Source organism: Hetaerina americana, unplaced genomic scaffold (assembly GCF_022747635.1).
Source record: "Hetaerina americana unplaced genomic scaffold, ioHetAmer1.1.p SCAF_8, whole genome shotgun sequence".
In the NCBI taxonomy this organism is placed as follows: domain Eukaryota; kingdom Metazoa; phylum Arthropoda; class Insecta; order Odonata; family Calopterygidae; genus Hetaerina; species Hetaerina americana.
The window spans coordinates 19,074,956-19,099,047 of record NW_027287427.1 but is presented as its reverse complement, the minus strand read 5'-3'; the positions used below and the strand labels follow the sequence as shown (position 1 = coordinate 19,099,047).

Below are 24,092 nucleotides of genomic sequence, written 5' to 3'. Positions count from 1 at the left end.
CCTACAGTCATTACTTCAAGTTGGAGACCAGATAGTGGTCCGATGGAGCCAAATTCGGAGAGCAGGGTGCTAGGGAATGAGATGGAATTGAAACTCAATCACTTTAGCAGATGAGTGAGCTGGCATGTGGTCATAATAGAAAAGGACTTTTTTGCAGGACAACCCTGTAAGTTATTCCAGCAGCTCAGTGTTCAAATGGCCTAATAACAATACATAGTGTGCACATGTCATTGTGTGACATTTCCCCAAGAAGTTAATAGAGATTATTCCTAGAAAATCCCAAATTATAATCCCCATAACCTTCCCAGCTGCATGGTCAGTCTTTGCCTTCTTAGGTACAAACCCCCCGCTGGCAATAGCTTGGACTGTTCTTTGGTTTCAATCAAGTGGCAGGGAATACATGCTTTTTCCACAGGGATAAAATGTCTGGGTTAATACGGTATCCACTGAAAAAGCTGCAAACCAACCTTGAAACAAGCCCTATGATTTATTTTTTGGTCATTTGTAAGTCATTTCTATATCAAGTTTGTCCCAGTTTCGAGATGATTTGCCTCATAAAAAAAGTTCGATCAACACACAATATTCTCTTTCATCCATTTTTAATATATCTTAGTTCGCTCGATTCAAAGATACACTATCCCCAGACTAATAGTCTGATAAGGCTGAAGCTTAGTGTACCTTCAGAAGAAACTAACTAAAATAACTGATGTGAGCCAACAGTAACATCTCCTATACTTTGCACGTACCCTAATATTTGATTAAATTCTTGAAATTCAATTTCAGCACCTGAATTGTTGGTCAGATGGGAAAAAAATAATGTGGATGGGTTGAGATCTTAAATTTTGAAAATAGCATGCATCATTTTTTTTATCACACACTTGTGTTGCAGGTCTATACGTTTGTGTACCTCAGCAGCATAACTATTAAACTTAAAAAAACAAATTTATCACCATTAAACCACTGCTAATTATGATATTTGGCAAATGATAGAAAGAAATTTGTAGTTAAATGTAAATCTCATTTAAATCAAGATGGCAATGTTCCTTCACAAGTGACTAAAATTTTTGCTGTAGGTCCCAATAAATATTAAATTTCAAAATATAAATGTTGTTCATATTAATTTACCTGTGATACTGCGAAATGTCCTCTGATAAGGCTCATAAACAGTTCATTCTTTGTAAATACATTTGCACACACTGCATTATAAAATAAAAACACTAAGGAATATGCTAGTCATTTGCTGGCTTTCATAAAAAGTAAAAAATAAGTCTCCGAAGTCTGGATTATGAAAAATAAAAGTACGAGAAAATTTGGTGGAATAATAATGATGTTACCATCTAATAAAATGAAAGATTTAGGTGCCAACGGACAGGCTTTCCAGTTGAATGGTTTATAAAATTGAGCATAATGTTTAGCAGGTATTCACGATATTTAAATTAGTTTTTAGAATATCAGTATTTACTTCCTCTATGGCTGATGGAAACAAATGAAAATACCTTATAAGGGAAATGCCAACATGATTAAGTTGTCAACTTGGTGCTCACTATTGTGGCAGGTATTTGATGAAATTTAGCCACACTAAACCAAAAATCTTGATGGAAAACCATACTAACAAGAAAAGGAGGAACAAATTTTCACTTTTCCACAGATTAAATCTGTGGAAAAGTGCAACTTTGTTCTATTATTAGCGCAGACACAGAAATATGCCACACAATGTTGTTTTCAAGAAAGTTTTATTATTATTATATAAATCTCGTTGCAATTAGGTAATTGTCCTAGTAGCAACGGTCAAGTCTAGCCAACGGTCACTCTTACAATGCACATATATACATACACAAGAACAACAACGAGACAAAATGCTCTTTATGAAATTGAAAGAATGACTACCATTATTTTAACATTTGAAACATATTTGTTGGATTGTCACCATACTTATTTTCTTCTTGACATCACAATAAACGTTCACTATTCTAGCATATCAATAAAGGTTGACATCAAAAAATGCATTACACTCTAAATGATTAAATTATTTAAAGAAAACCATTTACTATTAAAACCTAAACCCTAGTTTATCTAAAAATGCATATGACAAAAACTTGATCGATGAATACATACTTCTGCTATGTAAGAACATGGTACAGATTGACAAATCGACCAATCATTAATTGAAACATTAAGAGCTTGCCTGCAATTCAATCCTGACTACGAGATTCTGATTCCTGCTAGTTGGCCACCTATTGTTCACTTGCGTGAAATATAGAGCCATTAAGCGCCTTGAAGCACGGCAAGGGGGTATTTCAGTGAATAAATATTATCTTTCCACCAGCGACAAAAAATCCATCACCCATCACTGTTGATGCAATGTAAGCATATGCTTAAATACTAATGTATTGCATGACGTTGAAGCGGTGCGTGGGCCCCACGCGCCGGTGGCCGCCATCCCGTCTCATTAGAACAGTTTTCTCCGGTAGAAATATATGCAGTCTACGTGCATAGTGACACGTATACCCTGGTGCCAATACCATCAAACAGTTAATTAAGTTCTTATAATGTTAGCACAACACCAATGGCAATATAATTAATTTAATATGCAGAATGGCACGTATAAATGTACATTCCTCAGAGCTGAAACTATGAAAGTAATAAGAATTCAGAATAAAACTATCGACAAGCAGAGATACATATCGACAATCAACTACGGATAAGTAGATTGTTCGGTGACATTCGAAATGTGCCGCGACAGCGAAACTGGGGAAAAAAAATTTCACAAAATCTTTGACGCCCATGTGGAATGGAAAAAATTGTAAGCATTGTTGAAAATGTAGTCTCTCATCGTTATCGTTTAATTATCCCATTCTGCTTAAAAAAAACTGCGTCAACCATTTAAATTAATCGCTCGCGGCTCACCGACGCGCAAAGACAACAGATGTTGCTCTTAACATTACCCAAGTCTTGCTAAGTATTGGATTACTCAGTTGGTAGGTCGGGCCTTTGTCAATTTTTTTCGGAGTTATTATTCAAGCGTTTTATAAATGACAAGAGAATGGTTTGGTATCTTGTGTCCATCTAAAAACCTACCTTAACCGGCAGATTACCTAAAACAATTTTCTTGGGAACCTAGGAAGCTGAATCTTTCAACAATGGAAATACGTACATTAGTGCTGGAGTCGAGGAGTTAACTGCTGATCGATGGTCGTCGCGAAGAATTCCCATCAAGGTAATGTTTTGGAGAAGCAAGCTTCTCTGATACTATAAGAGACTATTATCGATTACCAACCCCTCGCAGCTTTCTTCAGCTTAACCGTTATGCCGTACCTGTTAGGCCATGATCTTAGTCTTCAACTTTTACCTATTTCTATCCGATTACACTATATGGTGTGGCATTTCTTTAACGTCGTAACGCTTGCCTACAAAATATGACACAATTAAGTTGCTAAATAAATAGACAGGAGAAGTAACTACATATCCTGGATGCGCGTCTATTTCAAATGCAGCACAGTTTTATGAGATAGCAACCAAGACAACAATGGCCCCGATTTGGTAACTGCATCGGTAAGTCCGCATACACCTCTTATGGATGTTATACGCATGCTTCAAAGCTACGAAAAAAAACACTTTCTAAACTATGCATATAAGACATCCTTCATGGAGGAAAATTCAGACCATCAAACTACCAGACACCTGACTTTTGAATTCAAGCACAGAAAATTCAAATAAATTCCGCTCATTTAGCCCGACCAGAAGTTTCCGTAAGTTTTCTAGCTTTGCTTATCAAGATGCCATTCCCCTTAGCTTCATTTGCATATGAATACAGCTTTATTTGTATGCATGCTCGTACTTTGCGTAGGTTAGTTCACTGCATAAGAGAAAGAACAGTTTTCTACTCATGAAAAATAACTAAATTTGCTGAAACTCAATTTCGCTTTGGTTTTCTCCGTCGTGCCTTCCGATGTTTGGACCCCTAGCAAATTAAAATAACGAGCATTTCCCCTGGATCTCTCATGCAGGAGGCAAAATTAAGAATTAAAAAACGTAGTCCTAAAACTCCACGAATGATAACCTTCGGTGAACAGAGTATAAGCGCAGAAAATCCGCGCAACAATTTGAATTAAATCAGTCTTTAAGGCCATATATGCATTTCCTCCAGTGAGAGAGCCAGCGTTAATGCCAATATGACTGAGGGTCAGAGAGAGAAAATTTAAATGGAGAACCGAGATTACAAAAAAGAGACCACTGTCATCGTAGAGCTTACTATCCTATAACCATTTATTTATAGGATGTCTTGATGGCTGTTCTTGAATATTTCTAATTACTGAGAATACAGTGAAAGCAGGATGCAAGAAAATTCTTACATGAAAGAGAAAAATGCTTGAAAAGTAAACCAGCATGTATAACGCGACATATAAGAAGGAATTAGGATAAAGAAATATTCAAGAGTGAAGGAAAATGAGAAGTCGTGAAGAAATATCAGATATAAACGTGGAAGTAAAATGTTTTGAGGGCAAATATATACTTGAAAATTATCATTACGCTTATTGTCAGCAGTTCATTGAACGGTGCTCTTCAAAATTTCATGGGCATAGTCTTTTGCGTCAAATTTGCCGTAACACCATATCTCCGTCTCTTCGCTAGAGCGTTGAATCGGGAGAATACACGTTCTATGCACAATGGAGTAAGATTCTACACCGTTTTATCGTTAGTATTTGACCCCAAGGTCGATCACAGCTTGACATAAACGAGAGGTGCACCTAAGTCTCGTCCGTACTTGAAACTGGGTTCCTCCGGTACATTAGTAAATTATCCGTAATGGGCACCACGCCGCATTGAAAACATACTAGCATTCTTCGACTAAGCCTATCTGTGTAGTACCAGTGTGCAAAAAACAGCCAACATACCGATAACACTATGAAAAACGTAACAGATTCTTGACATATTTTTTTGCATATCCTTTAGAAGAATAATTATAAAGAAAATACGACTCTTATAAGGAAATCATTTACCGCACAGCTTTTTAACGAAATGGAGTATACAATTTAGGCCGTAACACAAGTGTCCATTTTATTTGTTTCAGGTGTTGTGTACGAAGTCGGGTAAAATGGAAGGCAATCGCTGCTTAATCTTGTGCGTACGACCCCGGTGATAAAATGATTCTGTGACACAATCGTGAAGACGTCTGTGTCTGTCTTCACTCACAAATGAACATTTTGAAGAGTCCATAAGCCCAGATTCATGCACACAAAGTTCAGTACAATTTTCCAATCACATGGTATACCGTACGCCCGCCTTATCGTAATAATTTTGGGCCTTTTTCTTTTGCCCTCAATTTCAATTAATATTTTCCCACATTTAACAAGGCCTTGGCAAACGATTGCGGTAATAAAACAAGCCAATAAAATATCTATGATAAAATCTTCACAAACTGCTTAACTTATTTCATCATAGAACTTAGGAAACCCCATGCCCACGATATTTCATGAGCATTTACCCTATGTCCTGAAAATGGGAATTAAAATTACCTAAAATTAGGAATGCCAAAGTTGATGCTATGGGATTGAAAATAAGATGTACTTTTAACAGCAGCTTATACCTTGAATGATATTGAGAAATAATATCAATATCCGAAACATTAACTTAAAATTTCAAACCATTAACAGTATGCATCATAATTATTTCGATTTAAAACACTAATTTCCTGTCTTAAAACGTTCAAATATATATCACAGTACTAGCAAAACTACGTGAAATGGGAAAAGTTATTTCGCGCGATGACACTCTGCTCAGTTCTAGGAAAGGATTCACAAACACCTTTTACAAAGATTAAAGAGGATAAACAAAACATCCTTCAATATGTTTACATTTCTCGTGCGTTGGGCAGAAACGCCTACTCCGTACAAGCGAATTCGAATTGAATACAGATTTTGACTAAAATATACATTCGTACACACGGTGATAATAAACGTCATACAATTACTACTAATCTTTGAACAATCGACAAATGAGTTAATGTCTCCAAAAGTTATTGGCATCCCGAACTCAGATCCCTCTTGACCTAATTTGACCAGAAGGCGCAGAGCGTTTTTAGCGAATAAAATTGCCAAAATTTGGCATTATAATAAAATTGAAATATGTTAAATCCGAACAAACCATTTAACAATAAAGCATGGCTATAATTATTTGCAAACTAGACGAAAAAGCCGAACTCGGAGCAATTTTTACACGACGCTTCGAATAATATTCAAAAATAAAAATTACTACAAGGGTGCATTCAGCAACGACAAAATTACATCTCGTAATTTTAATATATAATTAAACTAATTTTCATAAGCCACTTCTTTCATTATACATATCTTTCTTATTTATAAGAGGATAAATCCATGCGTCAAATATTTCTTAATAATTAAATTGAAAGAACAACATAGACTCAGATTATGTTGTCTTGCTTTTTTACATTTGCTTGTTTTTAAACTTCAATGAAAAGGTTAACAATAAAAGCGATATTATCGCTCACTCCAAAGAAAAATCATATTGCACGTCATATTTCTCAGCTTTACGAATAAACCACTACTTCGAAATTATAAACACAATTTAAACCATTCTATTACTAGTTTATTTTTCCATGCATGCGCAAGCAGCGCTCTAGTTCAACTATGGCTACGCATCTCTCAGCCTTACGCTCTCCCGTTTTCCGAATAGTAAATACCCAGTAATCAACCTTTTCACATAACCTATCACAACTCCCCCCTCCCCCCGTAAAGAAATTGATTCACTATGGCGTCCCGTACTACTTCTACCCAACGCTTCACACGACGAACAACTCCCCTCTTCGTCGATCTCCTAAAGGTTACTGCACTCTCCATTGCAATTCCCCACAAAAACCATATCGCTTCCCTCATCCCAGCATGGACACCTATCCCTACAGTTTTCAAGAATATCTCTCATGCCAAGCGTGCAATCTTAATATTAACAGAATTCAACTCAACCTAAGAAAAACCACACCCCCTTCGCAGTACATTTTATAATTTAAAAATACAATATTAGTCCGCCATTTGTATTTTGGTTGCCAAATAGTTTTCAGATAGAAAAAATAGCTACAACGAATTTTCGCTGTTTACCCTCACACTCCAATTACAAAATAATATTAACTACAAACTAGGATACGCACACACACATTTAAAGCGCGGGGGTGGGGGAGTATACGGGAGCGTCCGCGTCGAAGACCAATTCAAGAATTAATGAAATTACATCGCTGGCTAATTGCTGATCTCCAGTCAAAGGCTCAGTACCAACCCGAAAGCAAAATAAATACCTCTCACATTACAAGCAACCGTGTGTGCACACGAGCCAACGGAGTCACAACGGACTAGATCACTTTCTTCAAAGAAATTTCATTTAATAGAGTTAATAAAATGAATTGAAAAAATGCAGCTATTAAAAATTCTCATGCGGCATCAACTGCTGAAAAATTATGCTTCTCAATGACATGGAACGTCCGTCCGAAGGGAGTACCGTAAGGCACCGTCATGTCAGCTCTAAAGAACACGACTGTCACCACTTTATATTAATCGAAAGTTATTAAGAATTACATTAAATAGGTTCCAAGGTAACACTGATCATAAATGACACTCGAATCTTACTGTGCAAAACTGAAAACTTGGGAAAGTTACCTGCTGGAAGCAGTGAGGGATAACACTGCAAAACACAGTTTTACAAGAAAAAGGATAAGATGACAGTCCAAAAAAACGAAGGATTACGCCTTGACATAAAAAATGCCATGCTAAAAATCAATAAAAACCAAGATTATGCATGGACTACGTGCGAATCGTTGTGGCTCTTAATAAGGCTTTAACGCAACGTCAATAGAAACCCTACACTCACTTCAAACATGGCGACTCGATCCTCCCACTATATAATTACAACCAAAATACAGAATGTCTTGCAAAGGGGGGATTGCTTTCATCGGTAGAGAACTTTCTCACGTCAAAGTAGGTGAATTCCTTCAGAGATGGATCACCCAAACAAGCCCACCTAATAGGCAATTTATTCTATCAGCGGGGTTGACAACTATAGCACGCACTGAGGAATCAACTTAGAGGAATGTAAAGGGGATATTTTATGTGAACTTACCTCTACAGAATTGAGTAGGTCGACGTAGTTATACTCTGGGCACGTCTTCTCGTTCGACTCTGAGAGATTCACTTTTAAACGCACTGTTCTACGGGGTTCTTTCACTTTTTTGTCTTTTTTACTAGAACCTAACGTTGTTAATGATGCTCTCTTTTGCTCGGACATTCTTTAAACTATATCTGCCACATACACCAAAGGTATTGAGACTACACCGCACGAACATATTTTAAACAACCTGGTAACACGTCGCCATCTTCAACTGTTAACTCGCGCTCGGCGCATGCGCGCAAATGCACATAAGGCATTGTGGTCTCAGCTTTTCCCGGTCGGTAAGATAAAAAATGAGGAGAGAAATTGCGACCCTAAATTTTATAAGGAATTAAATAGAAACCTCTTAAGCATCAGTTTGATATTATTAATAGAAATTTTTTTTCATTTTATTTGGGAATGTACGTTTTTTGTAGCAGACAAAGTGTTATAGCTTATGAATAGGTGATATAAATAAGGTTGTATGATTACCAATTAAAATGTCGTCTGCTTGGCCCAGGCGGATTCATTTGAAGTAGGGCGAAATTCCTCTCAATCTGAGCATAGATTACACTATTGATCATAAATCTTCTTATAGCGGAAAGAAGAACGACAGTGTGCGGCAAGGAAGAGTAAACTGGATACGCCAATAGACTAATGTAAACGTAATATTATTCGCTAGTAAGTGTATGTGCAGCCAACGAGCTATCAAGGGTTTTCTTGTAATTGCTACTACGAACGCGTTTCCGTTAAAACGAAGATCCACGCTTTTATATCGGAATAAGGGAGTGCTCGGGTTTTATCCTGAATTTTCTTTGGTGTGCTACTCGATAAGGATTCTCTATTAATGAAAAAGTGAAGGACGGTGAAAGAAGCTAATGTCATAAGCTGAGTTAATGGGAGAATTAGAGTCCGTTCTTGGATTTTTCTTTATAAATATATGCTGGTTTGCCACTATAATAAGCGTATTTTTCTGCTTAATTTGGGGTTTTGCATGCAAGAGAATTTTTATTATTAGCCATTTGGGCAGCCCTGCTGAATGAAGGGCAAATAATAAATTAAGGTAGGAAGCCGAAAGCAAAAATTGGGATAAGAAGGATGTGGATATGATTACATGCTACCGATTGAGAATTTGTGTAAAAGCATTGGAGTCTTTCTTTATAAATGTTTCCCACTCGTGGGGAAACATCCTCCCCAGCTAATCCAGGGTTCGCCGGTGCCATTCCCGTCTTTTAGGGTTCTTATTTTGTTTAAAATATTATTCGAATACTTCAGTAGCGCGAATTTTCAGTTAAAATTATAACAAAAACATGAAAGAGGTCAAAATGCAATAACTGCTGAACAATAAACGAGAGCCGAACGTGGACGGGAAATATTTAATTTGTTGACAGGTGGGATAACGCTCGGGTGGTGAAATTGTTTGTAATAAATAAAAAGGATCGGCAATGTGAGGGAATGAATTTAGAAGGGAGGAGAGGCGAAATAAAGGTTAGCGGTCAGCTAGAGATATCCTAGGAATAGGCGGATGGAGAAGGGAGTGGGTGGATCGAGTTGGTATGCTGAAGTTGAAGAGGGAGGGAGCAGTTCAGGGCAGTCAATAGTCGAGTGTAGAGTGTTGTGGAGGAGTTTAAAATCAGCATTGTCTGTGGTTTTAGGGGTTAGAAATTTATAAAGAAGACAGAAAAGGATTTGAGGGCCCTAATCGGGCATTTGGAACTCTGTGGTTCGCTATTTTGGCAAATTAGTGAGAGATGCTATCGAGGGATTTTAGATTAGTTGGGGTGGATATGGACCAAATTGGGGAGCAATATGATACTATAGAAAGGACAATTGTTAAGAAGTACGAATGAAGAGCTATTGGATCTTTAATTTCTGTGAAGGCGTAATAGGGACATCGCTTTATTTTTACAGCCTGAATATGGTCGTATTAATTTAGTTTTTGGTCGGTTAAACGCAGGGTGTTTCATGGAGTTAATGGTGTAGTTGAACCTCATTAGTGACATTGTCATTTGTTAAGTAGAGTGAAATTGCCTATTGTCATTGTCAGACACAGAAAAATTGTAGAATCATTGTCATAGAAATAATTAAATAGTTATAGTTACTATTATTATGTACACGACAAAAATAATTGGCGTAAAAGGTGGCAATCTCAAACTTTATTGGACAAGAAAATTATTCTCAAGAATATTATAGCAATTATCTTTCAAGGATCACTCACATGTAACATATTTAGTCAGCGTTGTTCCTGGCATTTATAATGAAGTAACTTAGGCATGAATCATACCTTTTGACGATGGAATAAAAATGTGACCAGTCGGAAAAGTTTTAGCCATCAGCAAAGAAATTTGTACTGCTGTATTTTTAATGGTAATTTATCAATTTTAAGTTTATGGTAGTCTTAACTTCCAACTGTAGCTCCCATGTCAAATTTGGGTGACTATGGAGACATCCAGCTTCACCCGAGCTGTGACTTACTAGGTATAAAGCCTTCTTAACACTAGGAAAGGAAGTGAACAAACCTAATAAATCAATTCACATGCTTGTGCGCTCTGCCCTTGGTTATCAATCATATCCTCATGTTGAAGGACTGCTACAGAAACTTGCTTGCAACCAATGGTTGCAATGAGACTGCTCAAATTCACAAGACTCCAGTCTTTGCAAGTGCAATGAGCCAGTATGTCACCAGTGGCTATATGATGGCTAAGGGAGGCATGGCTTGTGAGAAGCTAGTTCAGAATTTACATAGAAAAGACTAATACTACGTTTGCAAAAATAGTGAGGGGTCATTGGGAACAGTAAAAAAAGTTGAATACAATCTTGAATCCAGTAGTTCAAACTTTAAGTTGATCAAATTCATGCTGGCCCACCTGGCGTATGTTGAGGTCAATGTCAGTGTTTGGAATATTACCATAGAAAATATTCATTCATAGATAGATTACACAGCATGGTGTAACCTGGAAAACACAAAATTTTATGAATACTCTGGAATAATTAATATTTTACGTATGCAAGTTTCACATTTTTGACATTCCTTGAAGGAAGATTATAGGAGAAGTTAAGAAGATTTTGAAATGTGGTGGTGGAGAAATATGGCGAGGGTAAAGGGGGCTGAAAGGAAAGCAAATAAGGAAGTGGGAAGGAGGAATTACTATGCTCGAAGAAATCCAAAGGAGGCAAGATGCATTTAGAGCATTTTGTTTGGAAATTGATGCTGTAGACTGTGATAGAGGGGCAAAGTTAGGCAAACAAGGAAAGAGTAAGAATAGGATATGCAAGTTGGATGAAATGAAGGATAGAAAAAAGTGTGTGAAATTGAAGAGAGGCTTATTTTAGTGTCCGATTTCAGGCAGTGTTATTAGAGACAAGGTAATTGTCGTTGTACCATTTTGACCATCCAACCTACCTTAACCGATAGATTAACTATAATTAATGAAATCCCTATTTCACATAAGTTGATACATCCAACAAAACCATTGTCACATAATTATACCTTAAAAAAATCAGAAAATATTTCTTGTATTGATTGAAAAGTCGTCCAAAACAAGCAAAAGACATTAATATGTTGCTCACTGTGTAGGTTTGTTGTGCAAGAGTTTCTGAAAGATCCACTGCAAAAGCTAATGTGATGGTTCCAGGTGAATTTAATTGTCAGCAGATGAAATGAGCGATTTTCACCTTGATAGCCTACATTTTATATGATAGTATGCAAAATCTAAAAGGAGGTGGTGTTGCCAACTATGCTAAACCCATCCTAAACAGAGTTTCTACAGCAATTATATTGAGAGGCATTTTGAATGAGACATTGAAATTCTATAGGTAAATTTCCAAGTCATTGCCACTGGTCATCATCCCCTGATGGTGACACTTTTTTTAAGTAACCTTCCTCAAGTTAACAAATATGTCTTCCAAAATTATTGAGTGTTATATTTTTTGTTGATATAAATATTAAACCAGTTGAAAGACTTCCTTATAGTTTGATTTTATTTACATGCTGTCACCTTTTGGATTGAGTGCCCTGGACAAAAAGCTCACCAGAACAAAAGTACACAGATAATTTAGTATCTGATTTTGACTTTTCATAAATTTTCTGTGACACAATTAGTGCAGGTTCAGACCACCAATGTAGGTTTTAAACTTAAATCACCTACAATGAAGACCAGGACAAGTTAAGTACCAAGAGGTTAATTTATCGCTCATGCACTTTAAAGCTTAAAAAAAGGCACAACACCATTTCCTCAACCAAGAGACAAGTGACAATATTCATTTTAATGGAGAAAGTGTTGACCCACTTCATTTTGCTGTGTTAATTGTCAATTTTCCTGAGGATAATTTTGTGGTTCAAGACTTCCAAGAACCAAATTCTATTCATTAATTTTTTTACATCTCCCTCCTAGGTCTTTAGAATTCTTTTATTGACTCTTCTTCCGTGGACATGATGGCTTTCTGCTGAAAGTTATCAAAGCTTCTCATATTGTTGCATTTTCAATTAGTGATGCCATTTACCAATCTTTCTGCCTCAGGTGTTTTGGTTCAGCCTTAGGTAATCCCAATTTCAAAACATGGTTCATCTTCTGAACTGGTAAATTTCATACTACTTCTATCTGTGGTGTCGTTTTTTTTTTAAAACTTGTTCATACTTGTTTAACATTTTGACTTAAGTGATTCAACATAATATTTAACAATGTAATTGTTTCCGGCTCAATTGTGGAAATTCATTTAAATAATAATATTTAACTGCCAACATGGCTTTAAAACAGGCAGGTCAATGACTTCTGCTATTTTCCAGATATAATCAAACCAAAAGCAAGCAAATAATGATTTATTTTGTTTCAAAAATGCCTTTACTAAGGTTGATTACATTATTCCTAAAAGCAAGACTAATTGCATAGGCATTTCTGGTAATCCACTCAATTGCTTGAGATCATTTCTGAGTGATACATCATAATGTGTTAGTGCCCCCTTTAGTAAACTCAATTTCAATTCAGTTCATTGTGCATGTGCTCAGTTACAAAGTGCACAAAGGAAGAGTGGAGAGAAATCCAGCATCAGCCTACATTTAAGAAAAGGCACCAAGGGATCCATAATGTCTTACCCAATGGGTGGAACACCTTGTTGAAGTATTTTCTACACAGCACCCCAAGCAGAATACCGGTGAAAATTTCTGCCACTGGTGGGATTCAAACATGGACCCTAAGGGTGGGAAGCCATTACACTAGCCACTGCACCAACCTGATCCTCCTTGCTGACTGTATAATTAGTTTGGGATCCAAGAAAGAGGTAAGGATATCAATAGAAATAAAATGCCCTCATGGCCTCCTTTTAACAATCCTCAATTACCTTTTCAATTATCTGCCGTGAATTCAATCATTTAATCAATTTCAAGGTAATTGAGTTGGAAATGCACCTACAGACTTCATGGATCGAGTCCTACCTTGGGATTTATATTTGGTATATTGCGAGGATTTACTCATAGAAAAACATATTATTACTATACACAGGTTTATTAATTCCAATGGGAACACATTGGAATTCTTAACCAGAGGAAACAAGCAAGATAAATAATGTCACCGGAAGTAGTTTCACCTGTCTTTTATACAATACTTGCATGAGAGACAGTAATATTTATTTGTTGGCTAATTTTTCTGCCACAGGTTCATCACAGTGCAATTGATTTGGCAATTTACAACATTTTCATTATCCCCAATAACAAAAACAAATATCAGAAAACACCACAAAGATATGTATAAAACATAAATTACTTTAAAAGGAATGTACAAATAAAATTACTTCTTACACAATTATCATTATTGTTTTACGTCAATTATTTTTGAGGCACGAAAATTGCACCCATTTCTTACTATTATTTTTCCTGTTGAACAGAGGAAATTTTTGCTGCAGCAAATTGTTCACTTAATAGCTTCATAACATCCTTGTGCTTAAGATTATCCTGAGTTCTCTTTGCTGTTTTATAATTTTCTTTTACAAAAAGGGCGAAGGCATTTGGTGTTCTTAGAGTTTTTGGAACTGACTTCCCAGCTTCATCCTTAGTATTCAGAAAAAGTTCAAAAGTCCCACCACAAATACCACAACATTTTCGTTGGATATCTAAGGACTTGGAATGCCGCCCAATACTGGAAATGAGGAATAAAAATGTTGCAACCATAAGTCATACCTTAACTATATTATTCTAAACAATAACATACTGCTTATGAATTACATAAATGGCAATAGAACTCACCTGTAGTTGCAGCTAATACACTGATATCTATATTTTGTCACTATGTCATAATTATGGCATCTGGAAATAGGGGGCAGCTCTGGAAATGCTGCCATTGCTTTATTAGTCCTGAAAAAAACAGACAAAAGTGTGGTCATCATATATGTACATCTTTATAAATGGCTTTATGCATCTAGTTCCTACTACGTGCATTCATAGGTTGGTCTATTGTAATGATGCTTTGAGTCGCTTTAATAAGGTCCAGTCTGAATTATGGAAATTCTTCAACTGATAATTACTGTCATCATCAAACACTTATACATACTTGGACTTTGATGTGCACAACATTAACACAGGGCATGCATTGTAGCATTAATGTTGGACAGACCATTTAATTATCTTAAAATTTATACTGAGGGATTGGGTGAGTTGTTTGCATCTACTTATACAGTGCCACTAAAACTATCTAAACACATACTTCATAATCTATGCCACCTTCAATTTGGTCATAGAAAAGTAAAGGGCGAAAAGTTAGGGGTGTTTAAGAAAAATTGGAGAACAGCATTAGGAGAGAGATAGATCTATGCACTCACACCTTTGCTATGGTGATTTGTCAAAGGCTTTTGATCATGTAAAACACAATAGACTGCTAATTATACTCAATAGATTGGGAATTAGAGGCATCCCTGAAAATTGGATGAAGTCCTATACCCACAAACCTACTCAGAAGGTAAGTGTTGTCAGTAGATTGGTTAAGACATTCATCCGAAGAATGCTAAGTTTTCAAAGGCATGCCTCAAGATTCAACTCTGGGCCCATTCCTTTTTCTGGTATATGCTAATCACCTACTTAACTGCTTCACGGAGTACGAAGTAATAGTACCAGTTTTGTATGCTGATGGCACTACTACACTAATATTATCATCACACATTCATCCCAGCCTTGTGGAAAAGCAAGGTCTGTTACACTTGCAATAAACAAGTGAGGTACAGGTAACTATCTAGACCTGGAGTGTAAATTAAAGTAAAATGGTGTACTTTTCATGCAATAAGAATGTGACAGGTAGTCTGCCAGTGAAAATTAATGACTGATCAATTGACAAAGTGACAGAATGTACATTTTTATGTATTTCTTTGTGTGCAAATATTACTTGGGATACACACACAAAATCCCTGCAGCATAAACCCAGTCCAACTGGCTATTTATTAAGATACTTGTATGAGACTACAAGCAAAACAGTACTATAATATTTTTGTGCTCAGCTACCATTTCTCTAACCATCTTCTTAACACACAAAAGAAAGCCATCAAGATAATCACTGAAGAACCTAATAATGCACCATCTATATCCATATATTAACAGTTGGCAACAACCAATGAATACATGGTATCATAATTGCCAGTGGCTGTATCTACCATAAGTATACAGAGGATTAGAGCCAGGTGATTGAAATTGATTCCAAACAACAGAAGGATCCAAAATTAACAATATTTACAAGCATACACAATATGCCGCCTTATTGCTTTTGTGCTATGATTCGTGCATCAAAACAAGACATAGGATGTTTGCCTTTCATTTACTACATGTACTGAAATTAATCCTTAGGCTTCTGCGACGTCTACTTGATGAATTCATGCCACTTTCCGGAATTATCATCGCGTACGTGACTACCTAAGGTTCACAACAAGGGGGTCCCCCTACGACCCATCGTAAGCAACATCGATGCACCAACCTACAAGCTGGCACAATACATCGCTTGTTCTCTCCAACCCTTCGCTGGAAGAACCGACTGATCCATGAAAAACTCCACGGAATTTATTCGCACCATCAAGAATATAGAAGTTAAGGAACGAGATGTGCTAGTGAGCTTTGATGTAATCTCAATTGCTACTCATCAAAGAACTCACATTGGAAGGATTACCAAAGGATTTCCTGGACCTCGAAGAATTCTGTCTCAGGAACTCATACTTCCTTTGAAATGATAAGTACTTTCAGCAGAAAGAAGGTGCAGCCATGGGATCACCTCTATCCCCTGTAGTAGCTGACATTTTCATGGAGAATTTTTAGAAGAAGGCAATAAAGGCTTAACCAAAGAAACCATCTCTTTGGATCTGGTATGTCGACGACACCACCATCATCTGGCCACATGGGAAGAAATAACTAGAATTGTTCCTGAAACACCTTAATCAGCAACATCCTGCCATTAAATTACCATGGAAATCGAGCACAATGGTGTCCTGCCCTTTTTAGATGTGTTAGTGACCAGAAAACCTAATGGCAGCCTTGACCATGCAGTATACCGCAAAAAAACCCACACTGACCAGTATTTGGATGTGCAATCGCACCACCATCCCGCCCAGAAGAGTTCGCTAATAAATACACTAGTTCATTGCACCAACACCATCTCAGACACTGAATCGCTCCTTTCAGAATAGAGATACCGCATCTCAGCGCTGGGGGTAAACGGATACCCTGAACAATTTGTCCTAAAAAGGACCGCCGAAAAAGAAATGGAGCTGATGCAAGACGGGATTCTGCCCAAGAAACAGATCAAGGGGAATCCTGAAAAAGAAAACCAACTACATATGCTACCATCCTGTATGTCGCCAGAACAGCCGAAAAGATAAGTAAGCTACCACGAAAGCATAATATAACAACTAGATTCTCCACGGCAAGAAAAATCAGCGCCATAATACCTAACCCGAAGGACTGCATCCCCGATCTCATGCACGAAGGTGCATCGTATATGATATTAAGTACATGCGTGGGAAGTCCTATATCGGCCAAACAAGACTGTCCATCAGATGCAGGACCAAAGAGCACCAAACAGCCACAGATAAAAGACAGTTCCGACTCTCGGCAAATGCCGAACATGCATGCATGGAATCCGGACACACGATCAAGTTTGATCAAGTAAAAGTGCTTGCAAGAGAAGGGAATTATATCCTGAGAGTGATAAGAGAAGCAGTTGGGATAATGAAGAATCCAAACAATTTCAACCGTGAGGACGGCTACACCCTGGCTCCCACATGGAAAAGGTTGATTCACATTGGCCGCCAAGAAAGAGCCAATCCAAGCCCCGGCCAGCCAGCATCTTCTATATATAGCAGCCAAATTGCAACATAAATCACTTCGACCTGAAGACGCCTCCAGGACTGGGGGCGAAACAGTTGTCCATCAACTCACCTACGTGACAATAATCCCCAGAAGCAGCATTAATTTACTAAATGTATTAACTTTCACCAAACCAAATATAAAAAATAAGAGAATGAATGAAATAGAATCTTGTTTTGTTTGCTTAACTTCGCTTTGTTAGTATTGGCTTTCAACTATTCGAGACACCCTGCGAGTTCTATGAAAGTGCCGCCAGAATGGTGATTGTTTCAATTTGAATTGAGTTAAACTTTTGTAATTTAGAATTTTCTCAAGAAAATTACCCATGGAGAAGAAAATCGTATACAACAATGTTTAAGCTAGAATTTATTGATTTCGCGAAAGAAAAAGGAAATCGCGAGGCTGCCAGGATTTATCCATTAATAAATCTTTTACATCAAAGTTACGTTGGAAAAAGTGGATGATGCCCGGTATAAAAGACTACACAGAATCGGGAAGGATTAAAAGAGTGTCTTATGAAGAAATAAGTCAGTGGATCCTGGAAAGTTGGCAGAGTGTCAGAGGGACTTGTGTAAAAAATGGATTTGAAAAAGCTATAGGCAATATTTCAACGCCAGTGCTAGAAGATGAGGAATAGTTAACTTTGGAGAGTGAACTCAGTGATGTGCCTGATGAGGTAATAAATGCACTTAATTCGTTTAATTGAGATTCAGGTGATGAATTTCTTGGAATTCGAGTGAGCTACCTATCCTATCATGTATTTTTACATATATCATTTTTACGTAGGTGTATATAATGAGACTTACTCTACATATACGTGAAGTACTGTGCATTAGAATAAATGAAGTATATAAATTATTTGTTTCTTCTTTTTCTCATGGATTTATGAGATGAAATGACTGTTAAAGTAGCAGATCTGTATAAAGCAGAATGCAATTAGAAAGGCATGCTTCCAGACCAATTTCTTTTTGAGGGACTCTTCTTTAAATTTTTGTGTACATAGGTATGTAAATGTTTGGATTTTTTTCAATTTTCATTGCATAACATGCATCATCATTTTTTACATTATCTGAATATTTTTGTATAGTTAACGTGTGCGTTATCGATGGAAAAATATGGTATATTGTTTTTAATTCTGTAAAGAAAAAACAACATTGGCAACTATTCCCTTAGCTCTGACCATCATCACTATTAGGCCAGAGGAAGACAGCATCCCTTACGGCAATTTTAGAACCAAAGCATTAAAATTAGGGCCCAAGGAAATGGGTATCAGATTATATAACAAATTACCCAAAAGTACAAAGGATACTAAGTGAACTACTGCATTCAAATATAAATTACAACAATATCTACAGTGTAACATTTCCTACTCTGTTGACAAATACCTCAATGAATTCCTGATCTCTGAGTCCAAACTTTTAGTTTATAGCTATGCTCTTAGTCTTGTAACATTAATGATTGGTGATTTTGAATGGATATCATTGTGAACATTAGTGTACACACTTATGTGTTACATTTAACATGTGTGTGTGTGTGTGTGTACTGCTACATTTAATGCAATTGTTAATACCATATTTTGTATCTCGATTGAGCCTGTATGCAGTTTACTCCTTCTTGACGTGCCTAATATTATGTACAAACACCATCCACCAGGTATTTTCGTAATATGCTCTTTGAGCAAAAAAATGTATTATTGGTATGTAAACATATCAAGGCTTTCAATGATGGAGTGGACTAGGTAAAACTAATGGAGATAGTGAAAAATAAGGAGTGGAGGAGGAGGCTAAACATGGATAGCAGGTTGCAGAGGGGTCAGCAAAGGAACTATCAATTGAGCAGATGGAGAGGTTTGAGTACTTATCAAGTACATCATAAAGTAGCTGAAAATGAAAGAAGAATATGCCAAAGGAAAATAATAGAAATAGCAAATATTATAGAATTAGCATACATTTAACAGGATGAAAAGGTTGTTTACAAGAAAGATTAATATGGGTCATGGGAAGAGATTGATGAAGTACTATATTTGACCACTTTTTAGATGGAGCCGAACATTAGGAAATTAGTTAATTTGGAGCAATAAAAAGAAAGGAATTGAGCCATTTGGAATTTGAACAAGGGGAAGAAAGAGTTAAATGGATTGAGTGAGAAATGAAGAGGTTTTACAGCAAGCAGGAGAGAAGGCTACCAGCAATAATAATAAGAAAAAACCTATAGGTTGGTTACGTTCTACGACATGAAGTTATTAAAAAGTCAGCAAGAAGGGATCGATGGAAGAATTTTGAGAAAAGGAAGAAGAAGAAATATGAGCTGAAAGGATAGGAAAACTAAAAAAGTTTGAAAGAGATAATTGAGAAAAGACTATGAAAGATGCCAGGGACCCAGCAGAAGGCAGAGCACTTCATATCATAATGACAATGTAATGTCAACTTAAGGACGTTACCAACTTCATAGAAAAGTGACTATAAGTCACAGGGCAATGTAACTTTCATCAGAGTTAGGGTATATCACCCTCAAAATGTCTACTTATGTTCAAGACATTTGTAATGGCAAGAATAATTAACCCTCAATTAACAATGAATTTAAAATCAAATGGGACGGCCAATTTTGGATAGGAAATTGTAATTTTACCCAGGCCTCATTCACATAATTTACAAAATATAAGCATGAGGAATTTTTCTTGAAGGATTAACCAAAGGGATAGAATCACATCTTTTTGGTATGTCCATTTACCATGGTGATGACATGATAGTCAAAATCATGACTAAATGCATGTCATCAACATGTAGCCAGACCATTGGCTTGTGAGCCACTGTTCAGCAATTGGTGTTGCATTGGTTCTCCTGTAAAAGAAACAAAGCTGTAAGAGGTATCTAGACACACTTACATGCACAGTTACGACCTAATGGTTATGGATATCTGAAAAGAATATAGCAAGATGAAACATTTGGTAAACATTAATGTAGAATATGAGAATTCTGGAGGAAAAGGATACCAGAGGTGCTAATTCACTTTTACACTTATTCCTACACTAATAAAATATACAAAAATACCTAATTAATATACCAAATAATCTAAACTGCTTATCATTTAGAATTGAAGCACCCTGGAGTCACCATAACCACCGATTTAAAAACTGAAAAGAAGAAAGAGACCAACACATAGGGTAACTAGAAATCCTTCATTGGCATTTGTTGGCTTCCCTCCTCTCTAGTGATGGGATGGATGGAAGCTAATTGGTATTACACTGTGAATGTGTGTGTAAAGATAGGCCAATTGAAAAGTTTGTAAAACAAAGATAGCGAGTTGGAAATTTTAAGGGTTGTACATGGTCATGTGTTCTGGGTACCATGAAGAACAGTCCACATAGAAGTCCCAGGTTCAATCGGACAACTTTCGGCTAAAATGGCTGACCACCACGTGATATATTAAGGTTTTCTGTCAAGCATTGAACCATTTTATTTTACTCATTATAAAATGGGTAAGAATCACATTAGAGAATTTAAACTCAAAATTCTTATTTGGTAACAGGGTTGAGCATTGAAACAATTTTAAAGTGTAAACATCATTTGCTTTGACTGGGATTCAAACCTGGATCCCTTGATGCCCTGCCAAACATTTTTATATCGTCAACAGTTCTCCATATACCCCTTGAAATTTTGCAAAAACAGCATTCAAGCATGATTTATGGCTGACATTATCACTTTCAAAAGATAGGTCACCATTGAGATCCAATGTTGTTCCAGACTGAGCTGGCCATATTGCAATGGGCAATGTGACTAGTAGGCACCAAAATTACTCATGTTGAGTAAGTCGCAACCATGCGGGCCACCATGTCTGTTGATAGCTACATATCCTATGAGAAAAGGAGGGTGAAAAATGCAATCCAATGGTTCTTATAGGTTTTCTGCCACCCCAGTTTCAGTTATTCATGAACACAAAAACCAACATGCATCTAACATTACTTTTTACTTCAAGCATTATAATCCATAATTGCATTTTCACATTCACCACTCATCTCAACAATTATATTTGTTTCTGTTCCTAAATATTTTCCCTTACCTCGATATTACATAAACTTAATTTTATACTTGTTTTCAAGCCCCTTAAAAAAATAATTCAAGGTCAAACTTCTCACCAGTTCTCCCGTAGTTTCAAGAATCATAAAAAGATCTTTACCTACATTAATTTTTTTGCCTTTTAATGCACCATCACCACAAATATTGATTTGTTGAACAACACATTGATCAGTATTATATATTACAACCCAATTATAGAAATTTATCATGCAAAGAATTTTACCATCTCTTCCAAGATGGCCCATGTCCTCCTGTTACTTCTGAAATAATCCAAGTCGCTGCATGACAGAGTTCATGAATGAGCGTGTCTCTTAATCGAGCTGCATTATCAATAATCTGCAAGGATAATAAATGCAAATTTTTATGTATTGCATTTATGTATAATGTAATCAATCAACAAAAGAGAAGAATCTTGTAAGTAAAATAATTTCAAGGAACAAAATGAAACAGTAAAACAAAAAAAGGCATTTAAATTACATAATATAAAAATGAAATTATGAACAAACTCAATGTTAAACAGATTGCACCTTACCTTTAAGAAACATTGTTATGGAATGTATTTGTTTCAAAGGGAGATAAACTAATTACATACATAGACCAACCTGCTTTACAACTGATGGTTTGCATAAAAATGAAAAACTCTTTGTGAAAACTAAAAATCTAAGCATTGCATATATAAATGTAAAAGATTAAAAAAAATATTAATACCTAAAGTGAAAAATTATAATTGTATGCAAGTAGTAAAATACAATTAATAAAATTCCATCGATACTGGTGTTTGTAGGTGAAATGCCTCCTGATTTGTTGGATGTCAGATGGATGGCCACCTCCTAACACATGAGGGTATACTAAAGGCAACAGTTGGCAGAAGGAAGAATCGCACAAGAAGGGAAAAGAAGAAATATGAACTGAAAGGATGCGAAAACTACAAAAATGTGTAAGAGATAGCTGAGATAAGCCTACGAAAAATGCCAGGGACCCGGCAGAAGACAAAGCACTTCAGGCCCATTATGGTAAGATAATATCAACTTAAAGAAACCCACCAACTGAGATTGATTCTCTCTACACACAGCCTTCATTTAACACTCAACTTATTTTTCTCCATCATATGTGTCATTATTTCCATATTTCTCTGCTTAAAACAGGGATATGGTAAAAGGACAATGAACATTTTCTTCAAAGCATTACAGTTACTTGTGGTCTTTGCCAGGGTTTTACTCGTATGCAAAGCAGTCATCAATCAGTTATTTATTCTAGGAAACGGTGGTTATTTTGGACCACATACTCAATCAAATTTCCTTTAAACCCTTGGCCATTTTGACCTTTTTCATGCAAAAGAGTATTATTTGCCTATATTTAATGCCCTAGTTACCAGGTACCTCTGTGGTTATGAACCAGGCACTCGCATAGAAAACTTGCTTTAACATGACTGTCATAATGCCATAGTGCTTCAGGGATTCAATACTTATTAAACATACAATATAACATTATTATTCAATTTATAGAAAAACTTTCCTGAATGAACACTACAATTTACACATGGTGCTTTTACAATGATAATCCAGTATTTACAGAATTAAAATAATTTCTCCCGAATGAAAGGTACAAAAGCATTTAAATAAATCAAGTACTTACATATACAGATTTTTATATATAATTTGAAAAAAATAATATTCCCATTTAAAGTAACTTCATTTCACCTTAAAAAAATACAATAATGAAGCATAAGTTTAAAATAGAGATAGAGGAATTTTCATATTTACCTACCATCAAGAAAACTGCAGCAACGCAGCCCAAAGGATAGAAAGAAATAAGTAGGAATCAGCAAAGAGCAGAATTCAAGAAGAAAATGTAGTGTACACAGCATTGCTATACTATGGTGCTTGGTCAAAACCCATTTCTGAACCCCTTCTTAGTCCGATTTTTCTTACCTTTGGTTTCCCTACTTCACACTTAAGGGCCATGCTATTTTACAAACCTCTTGTGGCTAGAGTAGTATTTTCAAGTGGGAAGGAAGTCACCATGTGCGCTAGCCCTATCCCGTGCATGTGTACCAGCCACACAACAGAGTACCTTTTATCCATTCTCCGCAGAATTCTAGTGACCAGTAAGCACACTTTTTGATTTTTTGGAATTGGTTGGCCAAAAGGCATAGGGAAAGGTATTCTAAGCTGCATGGTTTTTGGCGAAACCTCAATGGATACAACGGAAGACATTTGCTTAGCAACATCCCTAACAATAGACATCACAATTACTGTTTGAAAGATCACCTCATTGATGATCACAATAACATGAATCTCAACTTTATCGACAATGCATGTCTTGGCAATCTCAACAATGAATGTATCACCAATATTGTGACCACAGTACTGAACCCTCACGGAAAAACAATAATGTTTCTCTCTCAAGTGGAATGGTCTTCTAACAGGTTTTAATTGAATGTCCTCCATTGAATTTGTTCCTAAGCATCTTTTATTTACCTCTAACTTCTGCCATTTCTTATCCCATCAAACATTCCGACCCTCCTTCTTCTT

General features: G+C 36.4%; 2 protein-coding genes across 8 annotated transcripts in view; both read right to left on the bottom strand.

The window, feature by feature from the left end:
- yem (yemanuclein) overlaps positions 1-8,374 on the bottom strand; it is a 58,776-nt gene extending 50,402 nt beyond the window's left edge. For all 7 annotated transcript variants that reach the window (XM_071596672.1, XM_071596675.1, XM_071596676.1 and 4 more), the window contains exon 1: positions 8,125-8,374. In XM_071596672.1, coding sequence (XP_071452773.1) covers positions 8,125-8,289 — 165 coding nt within the window. In that variant the 5' untranslated portion in view covers positions 8,290-8,374. The remainder of the gene's footprint in view (positions 1-8,124) is intronic.
- A 5,390-nt stretch (positions 8,375-13,764) lies between these two features.
- LOC139697968 (germ cell nuclear acidic protein-like) overlaps positions 13,765-24,092 on the bottom strand; it is a 29,757-nt gene continuing 19,429 nt past the window's right edge. Inside the window, exons 7-9 of the mRNA XM_071596824.1 lie at positions 21,782-21,894; positions 14,390-14,497; positions 13,765-14,282 (exon numbers count right to left, since the gene is read on the bottom strand). Of these exons, the coding sequence (XP_071452925.1) occupies positions 14,012-14,282; positions 14,390-14,497; positions 21,782-21,894 (492 nt within the window). The 3' untranslated portion in view covers positions 13,765-14,011. The remainder of the gene's footprint in view (positions 14,283-14,389; positions 14,498-21,781; positions 21,895-24,092) is intronic.